General features: G+C 42.4%; 1 protein-coding gene and 1 pseudogene across 1 annotated transcript; one reads left to right on the forward strand and one right to left on the reverse strand.

The window, feature by feature from the left end:
- Positions 1–4,842: 4,842 nt before the first annotated feature.
- On the reverse strand, positions 4,843–12,433 carry Triml1 (tripartite motif family like 1). Its single transcript, XM_052162810.1, has 6 exons — positions 12,008–12,433; positions 11,683–11,778; positions 9,523–9,753; positions 7,867–7,889; positions 7,588–7,685; positions 4,843–5,381 (listed from the first exon to the last, which is right to left on the reverse strand). Exons 1-6 carry the CDS (start codon positions 12,431–12,433, stop codon positions 4,843–4,845), a joined length of 1,413 nt encoding a protein of 470 aa, XP_052018770.1.
- Positions 12,434–19,026: 6,593 nt separating this feature from the next.
- Positions 19,027–23,224, forward strand: LOC127669005 (bromodomain adjacent to zinc finger domain protein 2A-like; annotated as a pseudogene).
- Positions 23,225–23,701: the final 477 nt, after the last annotated feature.

A 23,701-nucleotide genomic window follows, 5' to 3' on the forward strand; every position in this document is an offset into this window, starting at 1 on the left:
CTCTGATAGTTTACTCCAAGGACATTGGCTTCCCGGAGTGACAGAAACAAAGTGCCCTGGAAAACCAAATAAGACTCTCTTCTGTAAACAGGTTTGAAAAACTAGCAACTAAATCTAGGAAGACAGGGAAGATTGGGTCAGGAGTGGGGACATGAAGGGGAGGGACACAAGCTAAAGGGACAAGAAGGGGAACTGAGAATGAAACCAGACTGAACTCCTGCTCTTCCCCTACCACAGACCCTTCAGCATACATGCATACATACTCCCAAAACACACACACACAAGCATATCTCAGACTCTTGCCTCTCCAGAGTACACTGCATTGATTTTTCCATACTGAGGGAGGTCAGGGAATCAGACACTTTGCAAAGAGGTATCCTGAAAGTGTAATAGGGACTCTTTGGTGAACGGAAGGAGACAAGGGAGGAGTGGTCAAAGCAGTAATGGAGTCTGAATCTGAGCAAAACATGAGTGTCCACATGCGTAAAAATGCCATAATGAAGCCCATTGTTTTCTATACTAATCAAAATATTACTATAATTCAAGACACATTTACTTAATGTGTATGAGTGTTCCATTTGTGTATATCTATGGACGCTACCTGTGTTCTTGGTACCCAGGGAGAACAGAAGAGGGCATTGCATCCCCTGGAGCTGGAATTACAGATGGTTGTGAGCCACCACATGGGTGCTGGGAATTAAACTCAGGTCCTCTGCAAGAGCAGCCAGTGCTCATAACTCCTGAGCCCTTAATCCATCCCTGAATACAATTATTTAAAAGAGGATGTTCTTCATCAAAATGAAGTCTAACAAATCTTGGTGGAGGAGGCTTTCCCTTTAAACTAAGACCTGTAAATCCACCAGGTCTGTTCAAAACACAACACGGCAAGAGAACAGCAGCTTTGAACATTATGATCTTCCTATTTGAACTGGAAGGAAAAGAATGAACATGCAAAATAAAAATCAATGACAACATCGCTTCTCGGCCTTTGGGCTAAGATGAAGTGTAAAAATCAATGACGAAGATGCTCAAAGTGTTTTCAGAAAATATCCTAATATATAAGAAGAAAGAATTAGGCTTACTGTGGTAACTTATGCTTAGGATTTCAACACTAGGAAGCTAAGGGAGAAGATAATCCACAAATTAAAGACCAGACTCGGCTACATCCTGAGTTCCAGACCACCCTGGGCAACAGAGTCTTATTCTGTCTGAAAATAAGAAAAATAATTTAAAAATTAGAATTATGGGCTCAAAACAATGAGTTATGAAGTGTTGTAATCTGGTCTGTTGTCTTGTAGGGTTTCTAGGGCAAGCAGTCTGAGGCTCTGTGTGGGGAAAGGGGCAAGGCAGGCAGTCAATGAACCTGGAGTTCCTTTGTCAACACTTTAAGATATGGGTGTCAGTCTGGTTGGTGTGTTGAATGTCAGAGTAAAGAAAAATGGATAATTGACAGCTACACTGTTAGAGGAGGTGATGAAAGGCTCTTCCAGAGCCTGACAAATACAGAGGTGGATGCCCATAGCCATCCATTGAACTGAGTACCAGTCCCCGACAGAGGAGTTGGAGAAGGGACTGAAGGAGCTGAAGGGTTTTGCAGCCCCAATGGGAGGAGCAACAGTGTCAACCGACCAGACCCCCTCACGCCCCCAGAGCTCCCAGGGACTGGGCCACCAACCAAAGAGTACACATGGAAGGACCCATGGCTCTGGCAGTGTATGTGGCAGAGGATGGCCTTGTTGGACATCAGTGGGAGAAGAGGCCCTTGGTCCTTTGCATGTTTGATGCCCCAATATAGGGGAATGCCAGGGCAGGAAGGCAGGAGTGCTTGAGTAGATGTGATCTCCCTCACAGAGGCAGGGGGAAGGAGAATAGGATAGGGGGTTTGCAGAGGGGAGACCTGGACAGGCGATACCATTTGAAATGCAAATAAAGAAAATATCCAATAAAATAAAAAAAAGGCGGGGAAAGGAGGTGATATCTGGGCAAGTAGGAGCCTTTGAGGCAGACATTTTTACCTCATTTTACTGGAGAGACTAAAGCACTGGGAGATTAAGAACCTAGCTTGGGGTAGTGCAGTAGGTAGGTAGGGAGTCATAGCTGAAGCCCGGCCTGCTTGCCACAGCCTCTGACCTTCCTTGTGCATCCAGCTAACCAGAAAGAGATGTGCCACAAACGGAATGAAATACGAGTTTCAGGCCACTGCTCTGCTTGAGGTCCTGGTAAGATTCCCCCCACCCCCAACCCTATTGGACCATTCGTAATTTTACTAATATTCCTTTGTCTTTTAAATGACGGCGTTCTTCACTTGCGTAAGCCTCAGGATTCATAAAAACTTGTTCCATACTAGATGCAAATAGAAATCTGTAACAGGACTTCCTAAACCATCTCTCTTCCCCCGCCTTCCCTCCCTCCCCTTCCCCCTTTCCTCTTCCCTCACATTCCTTCATACCTTGTAAGGATTAGGATTGCAGATGGATGCCACTTTGCTTGACCAAAAGGACTTCTGTAAAACATAAAATACTAATCTACCAGGGTTTTCTCTTTTCCTAACTGACCTTCACATGACCATTTCCCTTTTCATGTATGCTCCAAAATTTTCCATATTTTCCATATTGCACACATGTGCTGTGCTTTTCCTGACTACTTTCAGAATTTTAAAGAGTTATTTATTTATTTATTTATTTAATGTATATGGGTACACTGTAGCTGTCTTCAGACACTCCAGAAGAGGGCATCAGATCCCATTACAGATGGTTGTGAGCCACCATGTGGTTGCTGGGATTTGAACTCAGGACCTCTGGAAGAGCAGTCAGTGCTCTTAACCACTGAGCCATCTCTCCTGCCCCAGAAGAAATTTGTGAAGTGCTCTTTCAAAGGGCAGAGGAGAACCAACAAAATGTTTTGTCCCCCCAAAAAGGCTTTGTCTTCTCCTCACACTAGATTCTTCCCGATTTTCAGAAGAGTGAGTCATATTCGGAGTTGAAATGCTTTGTCATAAATCTAATTCTTGCCAGGCAAGAATTTTTGCAACATCTTGGAAGGTTGTATGACACAGAGTATGTTCATTTTCCCCTTGTCTGAGATCTGTGATTGCTGGGGCATCAAAACAAAGTCTAGTTAAACCCTTGGGCTACATAAACCTTCACAAAATATCTGTACAAAATACAGCTACAAACACAGGACCATGGGATCTGCTAGACGCTGTCCTGCCTGCTGGAGACACCGCTGAGGGATCCTTAAACACACTCAAAGACTTAGGGACATCTGGTATAGCTACAAATAGAGACCACTCTACACAGCCACAGTAAGAGAGTGATGGCACAAACTGTAAGTGGGCTTGTTGTCACTTGACTTCAATCCCAGCAACTCGGGAGGCAAAGGGCAGACAGATCTGTGAGTTCGAGGCCAGCCTGGCCTACAGAGTGAATTCCAGGACAGTCAAGGTTACACAGAGAAACCGTGTCACACACACACACACACGCTTTAAAAGCTATTTAGTTTAATAGTAAATGAGAAACAAACACAAATCATTGAGGGTTGTCTGGCATCCGAATCCCGGCTCATATCTGTTCCCTGCCTTTCAGGGGCACAAAGTTGAAGTGTGTCAGGGTGAGAGAGACAGTTGATTTAGGTCAGTGAGGGTGATGAACGGGAACTGTAGCACAAAGCCCAGTGGCTGAATTCATTTGGGCCTTGCAGGTTGAGTCAGGCTTTGTTTTGTTTTTGAAGCAGGTCTCATGAAGTACAGGCTGGCTGGCCTCCAGCTCACTGTAGAATCAAAACCGACTCTGAATTCCTGATCCTTCTGCCTCCATCCACCCTAGAAATTTTGTGTTTATAGGACTGCACCATCATGCTCCCACACACACACCACTCCCTTCGATCTATTTTCCACTTTCGATACAACCCATGACAATTCCCCCTTAGAAACCTGTAATTAGGGAGCTGTAGGATGACCAAGCCCTATCTGTTGGCTGTCTTTTCTATGACACTATGTATGATTGCTAGCGTTCTTCAAGATAAGGTAGATTTCTATTTAAAAAAATAAGGGCAGAAAAACACTCAAAGGTGAAGACTGCAAAAACAGGACAAATTTCTGCAGATCTACCTCCCCACAGCAGGTGATGTGGGAAAGGCTAGCACCGACCTTCTAGGGACTAAAGGACTTCTGAGCTTAACAAGTCTCAGATGTATACCAGCACTCTCAGCTAAACCCAAACCACTCAGCACCCATTACCTTGAGACATCTACTGACCAGACCTTTAACTGCAATAAATGATGAATACTCCAGGCTCTTATGACCATACTAACATGGTCTTGATGGTAACAAATATTAACAGCATCCTGAACTTGTAAGCTTTCCTGAGGAGGAGTATGTCAAGGTTCATGGAAAAGTAGCTTTCCAGAGGAGGCAGAGGTCTCAGCCGAAGGAGGAATTCATTCACAAGGGAGCCACACAGGCAAAGCTATACATGTTAGAGATCACAACCTGCATAGTGCTAGGAAAGCAAATAAGCAGACTGAAAAAAAAAGCCATATATTTATAAAATTGACTTATGACAGATTGACAGGTAAAAGCGGGTAGTAACAGTGCTGTTAAGTGGCTAGCACACACAGCGTAGTTCAGATGATCAGCTGGGTTAAAGGCAGGAGGGTATCATCTTTCTATTCTTGGTGTCGAACAGATTGTTTTAATTGGCTCTTCATTGCAGAACTGGGTGTGTGGAAAGTCTTTGGGAAGGGAGAATTGTTTTTCCAGGTAATCAGATCTGTGATGTCTTTGAATGCAGTGTCTAGGCTGCTCCTTGACCTTGTCTTAGCTGAAGGCTCAGGGCATGTCCCTCAGATGTGGCAGATGATAAGAGGGTCTGTATTTGTCCCCTCATTTGGAAGACAAGGGGAAAAGATAGGTCTGAGGGCTTCGTGGAAAGAGGTTGGAGGGAAGCTGTAGATCAGCGACTCATCTGTCACATTGTAGAAGGCTATGTGTCCAGAGTCATAGTCCAAGAACACACCAACTTTTTGCACAGGCTCTCGGACATGTTGACCTTTCAGAGGCGATGAAACCCAGAGACTGTAATCGTCGCCAATTTTTAAGCCTATGAGTGAGAAGAGGTCCCCAGGAGGCTTGGGGAGATTCCCCTTTCTGCTCACAGAGTCCTTGCAGATACCCACTTCCCACTCTGTCTTCTTTCCCACTTCCACCTCCCAGTAGTGTCTCCCACAGGTGAAGATCTGGGCTCCCAATACAGTTGCAGACTGATCAAATCTCTCTGGGTTGTCAGGCAGTTGCTGTCGGGTCCCTGCGTACTGCACGCTTTTCAGATCGTCCGACAAAAGCAGGTAAGCATTGGCTGTGGCTGGATCTAGAGTTACATCTGCTGTAAAAAGAGAAGCAAACGTCTATGTAGTAAATTCGAGACCAGTCTGGTTTATACTGTAAAATTCTATTTCAAAACAAACAAAAAAGTTTTCAATTTAATTTCAGTGCATAAGTGGGTAAGATAGCCTCCTGTAGAAAAGAAAAAGTCTACCTCTAACTGGACCTGATACCTTATGTCATTAACTCCAATACTTAGGAATCTTAGGCAGCTGAATTAATGTGAGTTTAAGGCTAGCTTGAGCTATGTCATGAGACCCAGTCTCAAAATAAACAAAGAGAACACAGAACAGACACTCTGAGCTTGTTTTTCACTGCCTGAGGAATAGACAGTGAAGTTATAAGAGACAGAGTAGAGTCACGTGAAGAGAGATTAGCCACATCTGTGAGAATGAGCAGAAACTGAGTGTAATAAAAGTTGTTTTCTAGACAGTTTTAGAATTCTGGTTTATTTATCTACACAAGGACACCCTTCACTGTTAGCCATGGCAGGATTTCTGCAGTTCAGATAGAAGACAAATGGGTAATTAACATTTGTTACAATCCTTCTAAGTGAAAATTATTCCCTATGCATTAATGCTTTTAATCACTGTTTCAGTTATAATATTTCCATATTACATGCAATAATACATAGGGAATAAATGAATAACAAGGGCTAGAGAGAAGATTCCATAGCGAAAAGTACATGATGTTTCTCCCGAGGACCCGAGTTAGATTCCCAGCACTCATGTCTGATGGTGCACAACCTTGTGAAATACCAACTCCAGGGGATCTGACACCTCTGGCCTCTTTGAGGACCCAAATTCATATACACTCACACACATATACACATAGTTAATAGTAAGTCTTTAAAAAAAAAAAACTTGAAAGACAGGTTAGAGGTATCAACCTGTTCTGGTGGAAGGCCTGGCTAACATGCCCAAAGTCCTGGGTTCAATCCCCAACACTTAAAATAACTAAATAAATAAAACCTGGTGTGACCACACAAACTTACAGCCATAGCACTTTGGAAGTGGAGGCAGGAGGATCAAGATCACCCTAAACTACATAGGCCAGCCTGGATACATGAGACCTTGTTTAAGAAATACAAAATGATTAAGTAAGCAGAACTAAACTTAAAAGAAAATTTAAATTCATACAGATTAACTTTACTAAGTTTACAAAATCATTGGGAATTGTAATAGTAAATTTTTAATTCGCACTCTGCCATGGTCAAATGCAGCTTTGTGTAACTTAGCATCCCAGTGACAATGTCATATAGCTCATGTGAGCTACTAGGCCTTCAGCCCCACCCCACCCCACCCCACCCCACCCCCGTGAGGAGATCACATGAAAGCCCTCAAACTTTCACTAACCATTTGCCTGCATTACAGCAGGTAAGCTTTGGGTCAGTTCAACTTGGACCCCAAATGGATTTGATTTATTCCTATACACATCCTCTTACCATGATCTACTAGATATTCTAGTTCCTTTATCTATGTGCACAGTGTGCACACACCCATCCCCAAACAATGTATCTAGCAACCTCAGGAGCCCCTCCTCCCCAACATGCCTCAGGCTATATACACCATTATCTTTGAATAATGGTATCAGGCTATGCATACCCCCATCTTTGAACAAAGATATGTTTCCCATCCCAGATTACAATCCAATCAGTTTCCACTCAAATGTTCCCAAAGTATCTGGGTATGACAAATAGAGGAGCCTGCCTCAAACAAAATAGAGCCAAATACTAACACCCAAGGTTGTCCTCTGACCTCTATACCCATTAACTGGTACACACACCTACACTCATACACTTGTATACACCCAACCCGCAATCCTCCCTTCTGACTGTCCAGACACAGGGATTAAAACAAAAGACTGTAACCTAGCTTGTGTCCTAACAGGAAGAGAGCTGACAAAGCAGAATCCCCTGCAAGAGTGTTAGTGCATGTGGTAGTATGGTGTGTACATTTCACAGAACCCTTTGACAACAAGCAGAGCCTGACAGAACATCAAAAAGGTTCGTTGTTGTCTTGGCTCAAGCATAGGCAGTGTTTGTAACTTGGTGCCTTAGCACTGGCTCCAGATACTGCAACTGAGAGCCTCATATCAGGAGAATCTTTTATGCCAGAAGAAGCTGCCCAAGTACTCAGGGGTGCCCATAACAGGTAATGAACTTAACTATGGACATCCCTGGAGATGTGACAAGAAGATGAACTTACTGCTGAATTTCCGCAGCATCTCCCTCATCCCAGTGATGCGACACAGGCTCAGTTCTGTGATGGTGGTCTCTGGACACTGAAACAACAGGGACTCATACCTTCCAAGAGAAAACAGAGCCTCATCATTTTCTTTGTGACACACACCACGTAACCTGGTTCATCCTCTCGGTCCATAGCATCTCTTCCCAACAACATCCACATACTCTTCCTGACAACATCACTATTTCATCAGCACCAGATCTCCATAGAGTACACAATGGAGACCTAATAGAAACCTACCGATCCATGGCTCCTTTGACTTCCTAGGGATATAAAGAAAAGAAAGTTACTATGCATTCGTCTCCATCACTAGTGAATAGTGAATCCATCCTCAACACAATCTTGTACTAGTTTCATAGACTTTTCTTCCATGATCCTAGCACATCTTAAGAGGAGGTAACAGATAGGACAGGAGAGTAAAGCCTCAGCTTCTTCTAAGGAGGGTTTTAATGAACATGAGATATTTCTCACTCTGACCAGAGAATAGTTTATTCTCTTTTTTTCACATCCAAGCTTCTAATTAAAACAAAACCAAATCTTATTTGTAGGGAGTAGGGAATGCACTTCGTCACAACACAAATATGGAGGTGAGAGAAAACAATTAAAGGGAGGCTCTTCTCTCAGACCACGTGGACCCCAGCCATGGACTGAATTCACGTGGTCAGCCTTGACAGCAAGTACCTCTACCCACTAAGCAATATCTTGCTGACTCTTAAAATGTCCTTCTTTTCAAATGTGTTTTAGCGTATATTCATTGTGTATAATAATGGATTTCATCCTGACAACATCCATGCATGTATTTGATGCATTCATATATAAATAATAATGTAGTAAATAATGTATTTTGTATATACATATATGCACATAAATTTGATCTTGTCCTCTTTCTACTCTTTTTTATCCCCTCCCTGTTCCTAACATGTTCAAATCACATGACCTTATTTGTCTGATGACCCAAAGAGTTTAATTGGGGCTATTTATGGAGACATAGTTAAGGGATTGTGTACAGAGCATAGGCAGCTTACCTGTGACTATGTCACTAAAAATATAACTCACACACACACACACACACACACATGCTCAACAACCACTAACTGCCTAGACATGCTCAGAGATGACTAGGGACTCCTAAACTCTCCTAGCTTTAATATTTGAATATTAAATCCTTGAGGCCAAATATTAACCTCATGTGCCAAGGAACCAGAGATGAGCAAAGAAAAATGCCCAAATGAGAGCTGAGACCAAGCCCACGTGATGTTTCTTGATATCATTTAGTCATTTAGAAGACATAAAATTAGACAGCACTCTCTATAGAGTCTGATGATGAATGGGACCTAGAGGTGAAGTTGGTCCTGTGGCTTATGACTGAGACGATGTTAGTGAGTGCAGTAGCCTATGGTGGATATAGGCAAAGGTTGAACAGTTGGGCAATCAGGTCTCCTTAACAGCCCTCAATCGGATTATTAAATATTCAGGTCCCTTTTGTAGGTGATGATCATCTGTAGGTTACATAACACTAGTACTTAACCCTCATCAGATCTTTGAAAAGATTCAGTTTTCCATGCCCACTAGCTTACAAATAAATCATGAATTTCTAGACAAAGCCGTGTGTGCAGAAGCAGGTCCAAAGGAAACTAGTCATCCCTGGACTTCCTTGTGAAATGTGTAGTTTTGTTGTTGTTGTTGTTTCCTTTTTCTCCTTGTTTGAGTTCTCCTTTTCAAGAATTTTTGATACCCAGAGTGTCACTACCTTAGGAAAATGACTTTTAAGGCAGAATTTAATTTTTCAGATGAATACAGAAAAATGTAGTTCTGGTTTGAAATGCTATGAGCCACTGTGCATTTTCTTTTTTTTTCCCCATTAATTTTTCCCAGTCCTCATGAATTTTGCCTCACCTCAAAAGACTCTAATGTCAAGTTCTGACAGGTGGACTCAATCCGTCCAATCATTTTGCTGAGGCGACGGATTTGCTGGGTCAGATGGATCTCATTTTCCCTCAGTTTCTTCATGTTCTCCTTTTCCTCCTTCTCCAGGAGCTGGACCTGGAGCTGCTCCTCTTCCTTCAGAAACTGGTGCATCTTCATATATTCAGACACAACAACCTGCTTACAATTCTTTGTCTCCTCCTGCTATCACATGTGCAGAAAAATTCACAAGCATACACATACACATTCACACACACACACACACACACACACAAATGTTAGCAACAGAAGCAGTCCTATAATGTATAATTTATATTGATAGGGTAGATGAAGAGTAATGTTTTGAAAGGTGTATAGGAACTCAATAGTCAACAAAAATCAGATTCTCTAAGAACTGTCATTTCTACCAAACAAAACAAGTAAAAAACTGTGACACTTAGTAATCAGCACTAATTGGAAATAAACTGAAATGTAAGAGGAAAACATTGAAAATAAAATTAAAATTAATAGTAAGAAAATACAAAAAAATGCAATCAAATTTAAAGGGAAAACTTATGAAAGGTGTATGTGTAATTATTAGACAAATATTGGTTTTAAAAACTTGTCACATACTAGAAATACATCACAAAAAGTTGCACTTAATTTGAGATATAAGCCAGCCTGGTGGCACATGCATGTAAAACCATAACTCAGAAGGCAAAGCAGAGACAGGAGGATTAGATGTAAATTTGAGGTCAGATTATTCATCTCCATGGTCAGTTCCCAGATAGCCAGGACCATACAGCAAGACTCTGCCTCACAAAACAAACAAATACAAAGAGAATTCAAAGTGTGCGATGAATGATGATCTACCACATTTGAAATCTCAGTGGCTAAAGCAGGCCAAAAAAAAAAAAAAAGCTAACCTGGAAAAGGCTACATAGGGAAAAGCAAAATGTCTCATTGCATTTATTGGAAGACTCAAATATTCACTTTGAGTGCACTAGCATGTATGGATGTGTGTGTGTCTGTGTATGTGTATATGTGTGCCTGTGTGTGTGTTTGCACAATTCATCTATACAAACCATAGGACAACCTCAGGTGTAATCAATCTTCACCTTTGGCTTGGTTTGAAACAAGGTGTCACTGCTGTGTACATCAGGCTAGCCTGCTGTTGAGCTCCTGGGGATTGTTGTGTGTCTGTCTGCCATCTCCTGGTAGGGACCACAGGGGCCTATAAATACTTGTCCTTTTGGCTTTTATATGAGTTTTGAATATCCACACTCAGGCTTGCATGGCAAATGCTTTTACCCACTGAGCAAATTCCCCAGCCCTAATATCTATACTGCCTGTGTCATATTAAACATTTAAGTGTTTGCTTTAACTACTAAGCAGTTCAAGTCCACACCTGTGACTGACCTCAGGCATTTGTTGCAGTATGATTCAGTCTACTATTTGCCACTGTCCTGTCTTCTTTACTTCCTTTTAATTGGCATGCAATATTTTATTTATTTATTTATTTATTTATCTATTTATTTATTTGAATTTTGGTTTCTTTCGAGACAGGGTTTCTCTGTATAGCCCTGGCTATCCTGGAGCTCACTCTGTAGACCAGGTTGGCTTCGAACTCAGAAAGCCACCTGCCTCTGCCTCCCAGAGTGCTGGGATTAAAGGTGTGTGCCACCACTGCCCATCCTGAGGGACTCATTTTTAAAACTGGTTTCCATCCTAGCTTACAAATATATTGCTTGTGTTTTAAATGATATTAATTAGATCCCTCATAATAGACTAGTAAAGGAAGATATCAAGGAAAAATTGGGATGAGTTAACCTGAGCTGAACTGTGACACTCCCCAGTAAACATAGTGGCAGTCAGCCAAAGAGCAGGGCACTGCCTATGACAAGACTCAAAAATGGTCCTTTCTGGAGGGATGTCCCAGTGGTTAAGAGCTCTGACTGCTCTTCCAGAGGTCCTGAGTTCCATTCCCAGGCTCACAGCCACCTGTAGTGGGATCCCATGCCCTCTTCTGGTGTGACAGTGACAGTGTACTCACATACATAGGATCAATAAATGAATTTTAAGAAGTGGTCCTTTCCCCCTGACCCATCACCAGGTATCTCACACAAGACCAAACACTAGACAGACACTGACCTTACACAACCTCACTCGCTCCTTCTCATGGTTCAGGACGGCCTGAGCCTCCTTCTTCTTCTTCCGTAAAATATTTATGATATCCTGGAGTTTTTCCTGCAATAGAAACAGACCCCTTGGCAAAATAAGCAGGCTATCCAGTGGTAGAAAGATCAGGAAAACCAGTCATTGGAGGATGACTGAAGCTCTCAAAGAAAGGGTAAAAGCAAGAACCACGCTTCGTGAAGCTAGGTGCCCATGGAGGTCACTGACAGAGACCTGGATGAGAATTAGCAGGTAGGACCAGGTCTGTGTTCTGAGGTTGGCACTGAGCATCCCAACTTACTTTGTGCTGCTCCTCAGCCTCACTTGAGAAATATGCCTTGTTCGTCCCATGACTTGGCGGTGAGAAATTAATGATGCTCTGTTCGTCATCAGAGAACACCCTATTGGGCCCTGGGGTTCTCCCACAGGTGTTCTGCTCGTCCTCATTCTGCAGCACCTGGGATCTCAGCTGTCTTCCAATATTAGCCAGTCTCCCCAGTCGCTCGTTGGCTTGAAAATGAGGGGCTCCCAAAGTCCTCCAGCACTCAGGACAAGATAAAGGTGTGTTGTGCTCCTCCCAACTCTTGAGGAGGCACATCAGACAAAAGCTGTGCCCACACTCGGTGGTCACTGGACTGCTGAAATAACCCAAGCAGATGAAACATGTCAGCTCTTCCCTGAGGCTCTCCATCAAATCTGCTGTGGACATTTTCTCATGATTGGACATCATCAGGACAAGGCTATACTTCTAGTCTGGGATTCCAGAAGTCCTCTTCAGTCACAGCTGGGTGATGATCGGGTGCTGTGTTGTTATTCCAAGAAACTCTTGTTCTCCTCTATGCCTGATTACACAAAATGATACATGCTCTCCAGCACAAAGCCAATTGTGACTTAATGTGGAACTCCTGAGCACTGACACATCACCAGCACCAACCTTTTATTGAATGTTTCTCTATGCATGCCACATACTAAATGCTGGGTATCTGATATAATTGGTTCTTTAACTAGTTCCTGTATGTAAATGACACAATGAAACCATTTAAACACATGGGTTTGGTGTTCAGAAGATGACTTAGTGTAAACTGGCACGAATTTGTTGAGGTCTTTGGTTCGTGAATAGAAAGTGTGGTCTAAATCCTTCAGTAGACCGCATTTGACAAAACTAGTTGGGAAAGAAGAAAACTACAACATGCATTCTTTTCTCATTAAACCCTTTTCTCTTCTTCACCAAGGCTTAAGCTTTCCACACAGTAATCAAGTATTCTGTGCATTTGTTTGATTGTATTCATTCTAATAAAGAACTATACCATTGAATTATCCCTTGACCTTAGATATACAATGAATCAACAGTTATACTTATTCCTCTGCCCAGAAAGATGAGGAAGCTCGCCCACTTGACTTAATGAAAAGTAGCTCAAGTGATAGCCTTGAATATTACCTGAAGATACCATTGCACCATGGAATAGATAGAAATAGCTCTATCTTGGTAGAAATAGAATTTTGCTACTTATTTTCACCTTCTACAAATGTCCAAATGAGTCATAGCCTTCTGACCCTCTTAATTCTTACTTGGCAGAAACTGAGTGGGCAGACATTTTTTCTTTTGATGTTTGAAAAAGCAAATGCAGAGTACAGTGATTTATGTACATCGACCTCTACAATTAGTGCCAAGTGCTATAAAACCAGAATGTCATGTGACCATAAGTCATTCTTGTCACTCCCTCCTTCTACATGCTATTTGCTATCTTCATTTGCATTCGGTGCACCACACCATGCTTATATTCCCTGTTGTTATCCAGCCTGACAACCTTCTGCAGATCTGTATTACCAATGTTACCCCATTAACCTTTTGTCCCTGGCTTTAAATAACTGATCCTCTTTCCCCACTCATTACTTATAGGCTATTAGGTGTTGTCTTATCTTCAACTTTGACAAGCCAAAACTCACCTTTCTGAAGTCATTGATCCATCACTTCGTGGCCTACTGGCAGAGATCTGGGTGAAGGTATTGATTCAAATATGTTAAATATGTGTGATTTGCATGCCATTTTCAAAAATTAAGATTCGTATTTAAACACACCAAGAGAGGCGGCATCAGTGAGACAAAACAAAATCACCCGGCTTAGGTGATTTCCAGACTGCTATTTGGACACAGATTCACAGTAACTGTTAGAAACTAGTCGTAAGCAAATGTTTTCCAAAAAAGAAATATGCAATAGCTCTAAATTAAATGTCATCATCTGGGGAAAAAGATTTATGAAATGCCACCACTATTCAATGCAATTCATATACCGACCTAGAAGGAGTCTTAGAACAAGTCTCACAGTTGAGTTGGAGTGCATCATAGAGCCCACATTCCGATTTGGAATTAGGAGACTGGCATCTTCTACCTTCAATTCATACTACTGTTCCATTGTACTTCCTTCTTCCAAAAAACATAACTGCCTTTTATAAGCTTCATAAAAGAATAACTGTGCCTTGTTCATTTCTGACCAGGAGAATTTTCCCCACCTATCAAGTGATAAAGAAATTTTCAGATGAGGGATGATAAATCCTGCCCATAATTCTAGCACTCCAGAGACGGAACCATGAGGATTGCTTATTCCAAGCCAGTCTGGGCTATGGGGCAAGGTCCAAGCTAGACAAGCATACAGCATAGTCAGACTCTATCTCAAAACATTCACAACAAATGTTTTAAATGCACAAACAGAAGAGAAACATTTCTACACAGTTACAGTCTTCTCTTGGCTGGAAGCAAATCTTACACCTAATTACCTTCTATAGATGAAAAAGAAAATTGAGGTTCAATAAATTGAGCTGAACCTCCATGCTTAGGTTAAATCAAGATGAGAAAACTGGGTCTCCTCTCCACAGTCTTTGGTCAGCACACTACACTACCTCTTGCTTGTTGACTTGAACATGAAAAATCCCGATTATCTCAAATAAATGAATTCTCTCTGATGGTGTCAAAAGTTGACAGCTGTCATTAAGGCATGAGTTTTACACCCACTGGCACAACTTTCTTTCTTTCTTGGGAATGCAGCCTTCATAATTTCTTTAAATGAACTGGGTAAAGGTCAGTCTGGGGGTGAGCTAAATCCCCAGAGTGACCCAGCCCTCCTAAAATAGCCTCCACAATCCCTCAAGGCATTGCGTTGCCTGTCAAGACTCCTAAAGCCAACACCTTAAGTATCTTCCTCTGAAATCTTACCTCTGTGATGAGTCTGTGATGAGGTAATGCTAAGGGATATCCCATGGTGACAACTGCCCAATTGTCACCCAGATGTGACTAGAGTTGGAACTGTGAGTAAAAAGGAGGGGATGACCAGGAAGAGGGGCAGTGAATGGAATGCAAAATGAAGAAGTAAAAAAAAAAAAAAAAAAAAAAAAAAAAAAAACCCAAAAACATTAAATTTTTAAAAAGGAAGAGCGTTAAAAATTCAAAGATAATATAAATGCCTTGCATATTAAGGGTCATTGGAATAGATTGAGCTTATTTGGAAAATATCTTGTAAGAAAGCCTAGTTTTAAAAATATAACTGTCATTTCACATCAGAGTGGAAAAGATAGATTATTCAACTAATGGTTTAGGATAAGTGAGTGTAGCCATCTGGGAAAATAAAGCTGAATCTCCATAAACAACTTACCCAATGTGTGTTTCACATGAGACAGTGTATGCTTGTATATGTTCCTCCCAACTATGAATTTCAGATGGCTTTGCATTGCTTTGTCCCCATATTGTCTCATTTATTTTATTTTGTTTTATTTAATATGCATTTGGTTTTAGATCGGGACTCCATGACTTTTTTTTACTTTTCAAAATTGTTTCTCCCAAGAAATGTGTATGACCCTGGGAAAATAGGTATATAAAATAGGTATGCAGATTACACATTTACTGATGATAAATCAAAACAAGATGTTTTTAAGCAATTCTTTGCAATAATACAATTTTACCATTTGTGGAAGATGAAAACAAAATTCCATATTAACAAAATGGATGTGCTCCTTTATTTTTACATAGGAGATAAATCTTAAAGGGATAGTTGATATTGATGGACTATAACATGTTCAACTATAAATAGTATTTATTTACTCTGGTTTTTAGTTTAGTTTAGTTTGGCTTGGTTTGTGAGGATTTTTGTTTGTTTATTTGTTTGTTGTTAGAACCCATGTGGCCCAGGCTGTCTTCAAACTTGCTACATAGCTTAAACTGGCTTTATACTCATGATCCTCCTACCTCACCTCTCAAGTTCTGGAATTATAAATGTGTACTATCATGCCCAGTCTTATCAATATTTTGATTTTACAATCATCAATTCTGAAATAGTATGAAATAGGAGATCTATGTTTAGGACCATTTCAGAAATCATTGAAAATTCTGTCCTAATCTCAAACACAAATATATTTAACAAGAACTAAGAATTGGTGTCCCTAAGGAACTGTAACACAAGAGTTGTAGGACATGTGACTGTGACCTGGAAACTCAAGGACACAGAAGGAAGAATGCACAGTGTTTGAGGAAGGGCAACCCAGAAGCTTGAAGTCCTTGTCCAGGACTGTGACAAATTCATGTCAGCCCAGCATGTAGGAAGTAGAAACAGGGTCATCTCTGCAACATCAGCTCACCTGGGCCAACCACAAAACCTTGTCTCTCTCTCAAAAGAGAAGGAAGAGGTGGAGAAAATGAAGGAGAGCGAATAAGGAAGGGGAAGAAGAATTTCTTGAGACTTAAATCATGTTTTATGGTTACAGTCTAGGCTAAGACACAGATGTTCAACTTCCCCTTGTAGACTATATGTCTGCTTGCTAGACACACCATTAGTCACTCTTAAACGTTAACTCTTAAAGTGCAGGAACTCCCTATCTTAACCCCATGTATGAGGCACCTGGGAAGGGAAAGGAAGAGAGAGCGTGAATTGACTTGGCATGGAGGACTCCGATGGTAGTATTCAATTTACCTGGGGTTCACTCTAATCTGGAAACAGACCAAGACCCAACCTAACTGAGTCAAAATCTCCAGCCTTTCCCTTTACTTCAGAGGCAGAGATAGGTGGATCACTGAGAGTTTAAGGCCAGTTTGTTGTAGAAAAGCAGTTCCAGGACAGCCAGAAATTTGTTACACAGAGAAATCTTGTCTCGGAAAAACAACACACACACACACACACACACACACACACACACACACACACACTGGAAGTGGACTCAACACTCTGATTTTAACAGGACCCAAGACTTTTTTTTGAGGATTCTGGTGTACTATAAATTTTGGAAAGCACAAATGTTGGGATCAAACTTGGCATAATTCTATGGATGATTCTAACATGGTAAGAAATCTTACAGTCAAGTCTGTAGCTCAAAAATGACTTACCCATAAAGGCTGGACTGATAGCTATCTGGAGGCTAATCTCTAGGACAATGTTTTACACTCCCTCCTTCCAAAACCATTTTGCTTCTCCTCTATTTCAGTTTCCAGCATGAACTGCAAGTGAGTAGGGAGGCAGAGGGTAGAGGTGCAATGTCTCAGACAACTTCTCTACCAGGAAACCATTGGAAGATGAAATCACCTTCTATCTCAAGAGCTGACAAATGATTGACTGAGGTCTGGAATGTCAAACTGAGACCTAGAATGTGGTAATCTCTGCATTTAGGGAAACTGAGGCAGAGGGTATATGGCAGAAGACTCTCACAACAGAACATGTCTTTTTATTTAATCATTAATGTATTTTTATCTATACTGTTTTCATGAAACGTATTGATCATATTCGTCCCCGTCTCCAACACCTTCCAAGTCATCCACACCTCCCCACCTACTCAATTTCATGTTCTCTCTTTCTCAACGACGACAACAACAACAACAACAAAACACTCAAACTAAAAAAGAAAGAACCAAAAAACCCAATAACAACAAGATGTACTTCTATTTAAAGATTTTTATTTATTTATTGTATGTAAATGTACACACGTGCTCAAGGACACACACACACACACCACAAGACATGTGCAAGAGGTCAGAGAACAACTTTTAGAAGTAATTTTTTCTTTCATCTTGGTGTCCATGATCAAATTGAAGTCCACAGACATGTGCACACACCTCACTCACACCTACACACACATTTTTTTTTTCGTAAGAAATGAGCTTGGAAAGCAACCAAGAGCACTTGCTGCTCTTGCAGAGGAACAAAGTTGGATTCCCAGCACACACTTCAAGTAGATCACAATCATGTCTAACGCCAGCTCCTGGGACTCTGCCAACGTCTTCTGGCTTCCACCAGGCGCCCACACTCACATACACCTAGGCACATACAAAACACACACATACACACAGTTTAAAAGATAATAAATAAATAAATAAATAAATAAATAAATAAATAAATAAGATCTTTTTATTTATTTATGTTTTGTTTTCAGTCCATCCCTACCACAATTCCCCCTCCCTCCACCATTCCCAGTGCCCCACTCCCAAATCTCCCTTCACCCTTCACCGAGATCCAATCGTCCTCAATTTCCCTTCAGAGAAGGGCAGGCCTCCCAGGGATCTCCACTGAACAAGGTACAAGATATGAGACTAGGTACATGCCATCATATCAAAGCTAGATGAGTCAACCCAGTAGGAAGAAAAGGGTCTCAAGAGCAGATAAAAGAGACTAAAATAAAATGAAAATCTTAAAAAAAAAAAAATAGAAAGTTTGGGCAGTATGCCCATGAGGGGGACTGTGAGGTCCTGGTCTCTTCTTATTCCTTCTTGCCAACCAGGAGATGGGGGGTTCTTTCTCCATGTCCTCACATCATTGGGTGCTGCCTTGCCACAGATCCCAAAGCAAGGCCAACCGATGTCAGACTGGACCAGATTAACCTAAATAACCATTTTATCTCTAAGTTACCTAAGATATATACTAGGGTATTAGAAGGGAAGCTAACTGATACCTGCTACATGATTATGACTGGCAGCCACAGATGATACAGTTAGGCAGAAATTCAGACAATAGTACAATGTCAGACTCCAGTTAGCACAGCCCTCACTGTAAGAACCCATGAAGAAATACCTTGGAAATGGTTTCAATACCCCTTGGGGACAACATACACATACACGGACAGACATCCCACAGTGGTCCCACCTCTTAAAGATCAACTCTCTCTCTCTCTCTCTCTCTCTCTCTCTCTCTCTCTCTCTCTCTCTCTCTCTCTCTCATACTAAGAACAAAGCTTCTAACACATGAGTATCCCGACCATTGCATTCTATTAAAACAAAGTAAGCTGTCTGGGAGAACAAATCAGCAGGGCTTTGCAAATATAAAGGCATTTTATTTCATTCTCGAATGAAATGAATAAGTTCATATTTGCAGACTGGCATGATCAGAGGGTAATGAATGTGACAAGTGGGTTCAAAATAATTAAAACTGTCACACAGCTTGACAGTTGGTTGTAGTTCTCAGCTAAAAGCTAAACCTGGGGGATAAGAGTGGGAATCAAGAGGAGTGAACTTTCCTAATGGAATTTAAAGGAGACTAGAAGTGCTAGCCTGCGATAAACTAGAGAATTGCAAAGGGTGCTTGCTTGGAGTCTGTTGCAAGATTCTTGCTTAACTGAGTGGATGCATTCCGTAGCAGAGGGAGGACAGTGCATTTTTATATTCATAAACACCAGATATAGGTGTGAGGGCTTTGAGATACCTGTAGGATTCCTGGATGGAGATTTCTAGAGAGTACATACACTTATGAGTCTAATGATCAGAATAAATGTCTAAACTTTAAGTAAAGGGTTGTCATCAAGGAGGTAACTGGGGAGTTGCCAAGATGGCTCAGTCAGCAGGCACACACACACACACACACACACACACACACACTACAGATAGATAGACAGACAGATAGATAGATAGATAGATAGATAGATAGATAGATAGATAGATAGACAGATAGATGAATGATGGGTGATAGATAAATAGATGATAGATAGTAGATAGATAGATAGATAGATAGATAGATATTGAGAAAGAAGGCAATTGAAAACCATAGTACAGATAATTATCCCCCAAAATTATCATGTAGAATGGAAAGAAACTCCAGGTTGTATTTTATAGTTGCTGCTATTGTTGTTTAAAATAGAGTCTAAGTAGAGTTGGATGGGCTCACCTCAGCTTCTTGGTAGTCTTGAATACTGGAGACAGGTACTGCCAAACGAAAATCGAACGCCTTCCTGGTGAAATAGAGGCAAACGATCATTTTAACTTTACTGGCCTTCCTCCTGCACCAGCTACTGAAACCCTCTCCTCCCTCAAGGGAGGCCATCTATACTAATGGGTCTCCCATGAACTTCCCCAAGCAAGGGCAAGAGCAAAGCTTGAATGGGATGGGAATGTTAATGACTTATCTACTGTATCTCACACTGCTACTTCAGGGATTGTGAACTCTGCTCCCCACTTCTCCAGCACCTTACACCTCCATCACCCTAACATGGCATTTGACTGTCTTTAAACTACTCATGGTACCCATCTGCCAATCCTGGCAACATCCTCAAGGACCCACACTATCTTTATCATTTCCCTGGGGGACAATATCTGCTCAATGTTCTCCTTGGGGGCAGCCAACAACCTTCATCCCCGAGTCACAACACTAATCTTCAAGCTGGGAGCCAAAAGTTCTGGGCTGATGGAACCCAGAGTCCCATGAGGCTTAACTTCAATTCATAGGAACTGTATGATTCTTTTCCTGACCAGAATTTTGAGGTGATACCCGATGGACTCCCAGGGTTTTCGCCTCCCTAAGGACTTCTCCAACATTTGGAGTCCAGTATCCAAACCTTTGCACCTTCCCAGGGTGTAAGCAGTGACATCTATCCTGATGAAACAGCAGAGAAGGAGCTGACAGAAAATGGCACTGACTTCCTAGGCAGCCTGGAGCTAGAGGTAGAGCAGCCAGAACTAAAGATGTGTGGCTGTCTCCTCTGTGGAGTTTTTATACCAAGAAGTCTCTGTCCTGGTCCGTGATCCTGCAGTGAGCTGTCCAGATGATCCTTCACATCTTCCTGATCACCTGGAAGACACTGCAGTCCTCAGTGAAGACTCCCTTGAGCCCTTTGACTGTGGCAGCAGAGCCAGGGAGTGGAGGACATTATGGTATTGATGACACAGACCTGGTGTGTGCAGGACACAAGCTGTCTCTGGAGGACAACCCTGTGATCTTTGTCGTCCACTGTTTTTCTCTCAGTAATGCTAATGCCTTCAATCTCCCTGCAGACAATAGCCAGACTTCAGCCTCCGTCTTTGTCAGCCCCACTTCCTCACCTGTCTTAGGAGAAAGGCAGCTTTGGACTGAACAGTGGCAGTGACTCTGAACAGAGAGAAATGGAGACCCAGTCTTCAAACTTCCAACATCCCCTGTCTGAGCCAGCCCCTGACAAGCCCCCTAGTACTCAACTACATCCAACAGTCTCACCAACAACCTCCCCAGCAGCCTCCTTGGCAGCATCTGCAAAAATCTCTCCAGTCAGTCTCTCCAGTAGCATCCTTGCCAGTCCCTTCGGAAGTCTTTCCAGCAATCTCTCCAGCTTCCTCACTGCTCTCCCAGCCATCTCTTTGGGAGCCTCTACGACAGCTCCAGTGACTTCTCCTCAAGGTTCACCTCAACCTTCTCCAGCGGCTGCTTCCCAGACAGTCTCCTCAGCAAGTAAAGATGTCAGCAGTGCCCTGAAGCTTGTGCTGCTCGGGAAGAGATGACTGGAGATGCAGTCACAGTCTCTGGTAGTGGTGATGTATTAAAGAGATGTATTGGTATCCCAGAAGAAGTTCATCTTCCCCTCCAACGTGGGTGGCAAAGAGAAGTGCGCATCGAGAAGGGCAGCCATCGGTGGCAGAGGGAGACTTGGTATTATGGCCCCCATGGGAAGATAATGAAGCAATTTCCGGAAGTTATCAAGTACCTGAGCCAAAATGTGGTGCACAGTATTCGCCATGAGCACTTCAGCGTCATTCCCCGCGTGCCTTTTGGAGATTTCTTTGAAGAAAGAGATACACCAGAGGGCTTGTAGTGGATCCAGTTATCAGCAGAGGAGATTCCTTCCAGAATTCAAGCAACCACGGGAAAACAAGGCTGAACTCGAAACAAAGAGAAAGCTAAGAACAAGGAAGTTCCCAAAGTGAAGCGGGCCACGGTTGGCCTCCTAACACCAAAATGCCTGAGTTGTTAAATAAAACAGATAACTGACTTCCAAAGAAACTGGAAACGGAAGAAATACTGAGTGCGGAGGATAAAGCAAAGATGACCAAAGTATATAGCGGGGAGAGAGTCAGTCAGACTCTTGTCCAAGGGTAGCCCAAGCAGAGGTGCTTTCAGAGTTTGAAACAAAATGGCTTCCCTTATGGTTTACAGGCCAGAAACAGGAGGAAGCAAGACACCAAGAACTTAAAGCAGAAGGACACTAAGAAGAAATCCAAGGCTGAGAAAGAGACGATGAAGACAAAGCAGGAGACGCTGAAGGAAAAGGTAAAGGAGGGAAAGAAAGAAAAGGTAAAAGCGAAGGGAAAGGAAGATCCCAGAGCCAGGCCATCCTGTAGAGCAGACAAGACCCTTGCCACACAGAGGCGGCTTGGTGGAGCGGCAGAGGCAGCAGGTTATCTTGGAGGAGATGAAGAAGCCCACAGAAGATATGTGTCTGGCTGACCACCAGCCCCTGCCTGCCTCACACATCCCTGGTTTGACACTGTCCAGTAGAGCTTTCTCGGATTGCTTGACCAACATGAAGTTCCTTCACTGTTTTGGCAAAGTGCTAGGCTTTGACCTTAGCAAAGATGTACCTAGTCTTGGAGGCAGAAGGGACTTTTAGTCAAGGTGACAGCTTGAGCAAAGTGCAAGACCTGCCGGTGTAGCTCCTGAAGGCTGCACTCCACAATCCTGCTCTGCCCTCCTACTGTCAGACCCTAAAGATCTCGGAGAAGGTGCCGGAGAGCCCAGAGACAATGTGTCTGAGGCACTGAGCCACTGTCATGGCATATAGAGCGGAGCCATCCTTCTGCGACAGTCTGCATACCCGGCCTTCTCAGGCCCAGCCATCTTAACAGAGAACTGCTATTGTAGCCTTCCTTGTGCTTGAGCTCAACAGTTCCGCCATTAACATCAATGACATTGGCAAGACTCTGGAGAATATGTCTAGCTACAGGGAAAAACAAATGGATTGTTGAAGGCCGACTCCAGAGACTGAAAACTGCGCTGGCCAAGTGAACTGGGCAACCCGAGGTTATGATGGAAGGGGCAGAAGACTGCCTGGGATGGAGGCGCAGTTCTTAGATCATGGAGGAAACTAGTCACATAGAAGAAGACCAAGGGGAGGAAAATGCAGCAGCTGTCCACAGCTGCAGGGATCGAAGCAATGGAGAGGCTGATGGTACAACATGAAGCACTCCAGAGCTAGAATGCCTTACAGAAAAACTCAGTAAGCGTCAGATCTTCTTTAAGAAGTCCAAGGCCAGTTTTTATAACCAGTCAGATGAGAGCTACTACATAAATACAGTGAGAACCTGCCTTTAAAAACACAAAAATCATGATAGTAAATACCTTTGGTCCCAGATATTCAGGAAGCTGAGACTAGAGGACTCTGGTGTGGGAAAGAAGTTTGGGTTCCAGTGCTAAACCTTATCTGAAAAGGGAAAAGAGATATGTACCTGCTTAGGGAGGTTTACATTGAGAATTTTTCATATTAGATATTTAAATATATTTACTATAAGCCTGGAAAAATAGTTACTTGGTGTCTTAGGGTTTCCTTTACTGTGAAGAGACACCATGACCAAGGCGACTCTTATGAGGGACGCCATTTAATTGGGGCTGGCTTACAGGTGTAGAGGTTCAGTCTGTAATCATTAAGGCAGGAGTCATGTTAAGACTCCAGACAGACACAGTTTTGGAGAAGGAGCCAGTAGTTCTACATGATGATCTTTGGATCAGCAGGAAAAGGCTGTCTTCAGACAATTAGGAGGAGGCTCTCAAAGCCTATACTCACAGTGACAC

Source organism: Apodemus sylvaticus, chromosome 18, assembly GCF_947179515.1.
Source record: "Apodemus sylvaticus chromosome 18, mApoSyl1.1, whole genome shotgun sequence".
In the NCBI taxonomy this organism is placed as follows: domain Eukaryota; kingdom Metazoa; phylum Chordata; class Mammalia; order Rodentia; family Muridae; genus Apodemus; species Apodemus sylvaticus.

Excerpts from the sequence above, each read along its gene's own strand:
- Triml1 (XM_052162810.1), bottom strand. The coding sequence starts at position 12,433 with ATGTCCAATCATGAGAAAATGTCCACAGCAGATTTGATGGAGAGCCTC. Across the intron at positions 9,754-11,682 it reads AGCGAGTGAGGTTGTGTAAG|GAGGAGACAAAGAATTGTAA; the intron begins GTCAGTGTCTGT and ends ATGTGATAGCAG. Across the intron at positions 5,382-7,587 it reads GATGCTGCGGAAATTCAGCA|CAGATGTAACTCTAGATCCA; the intron begins GTAAGTTCATCT and ends CTCTTTTTACAG.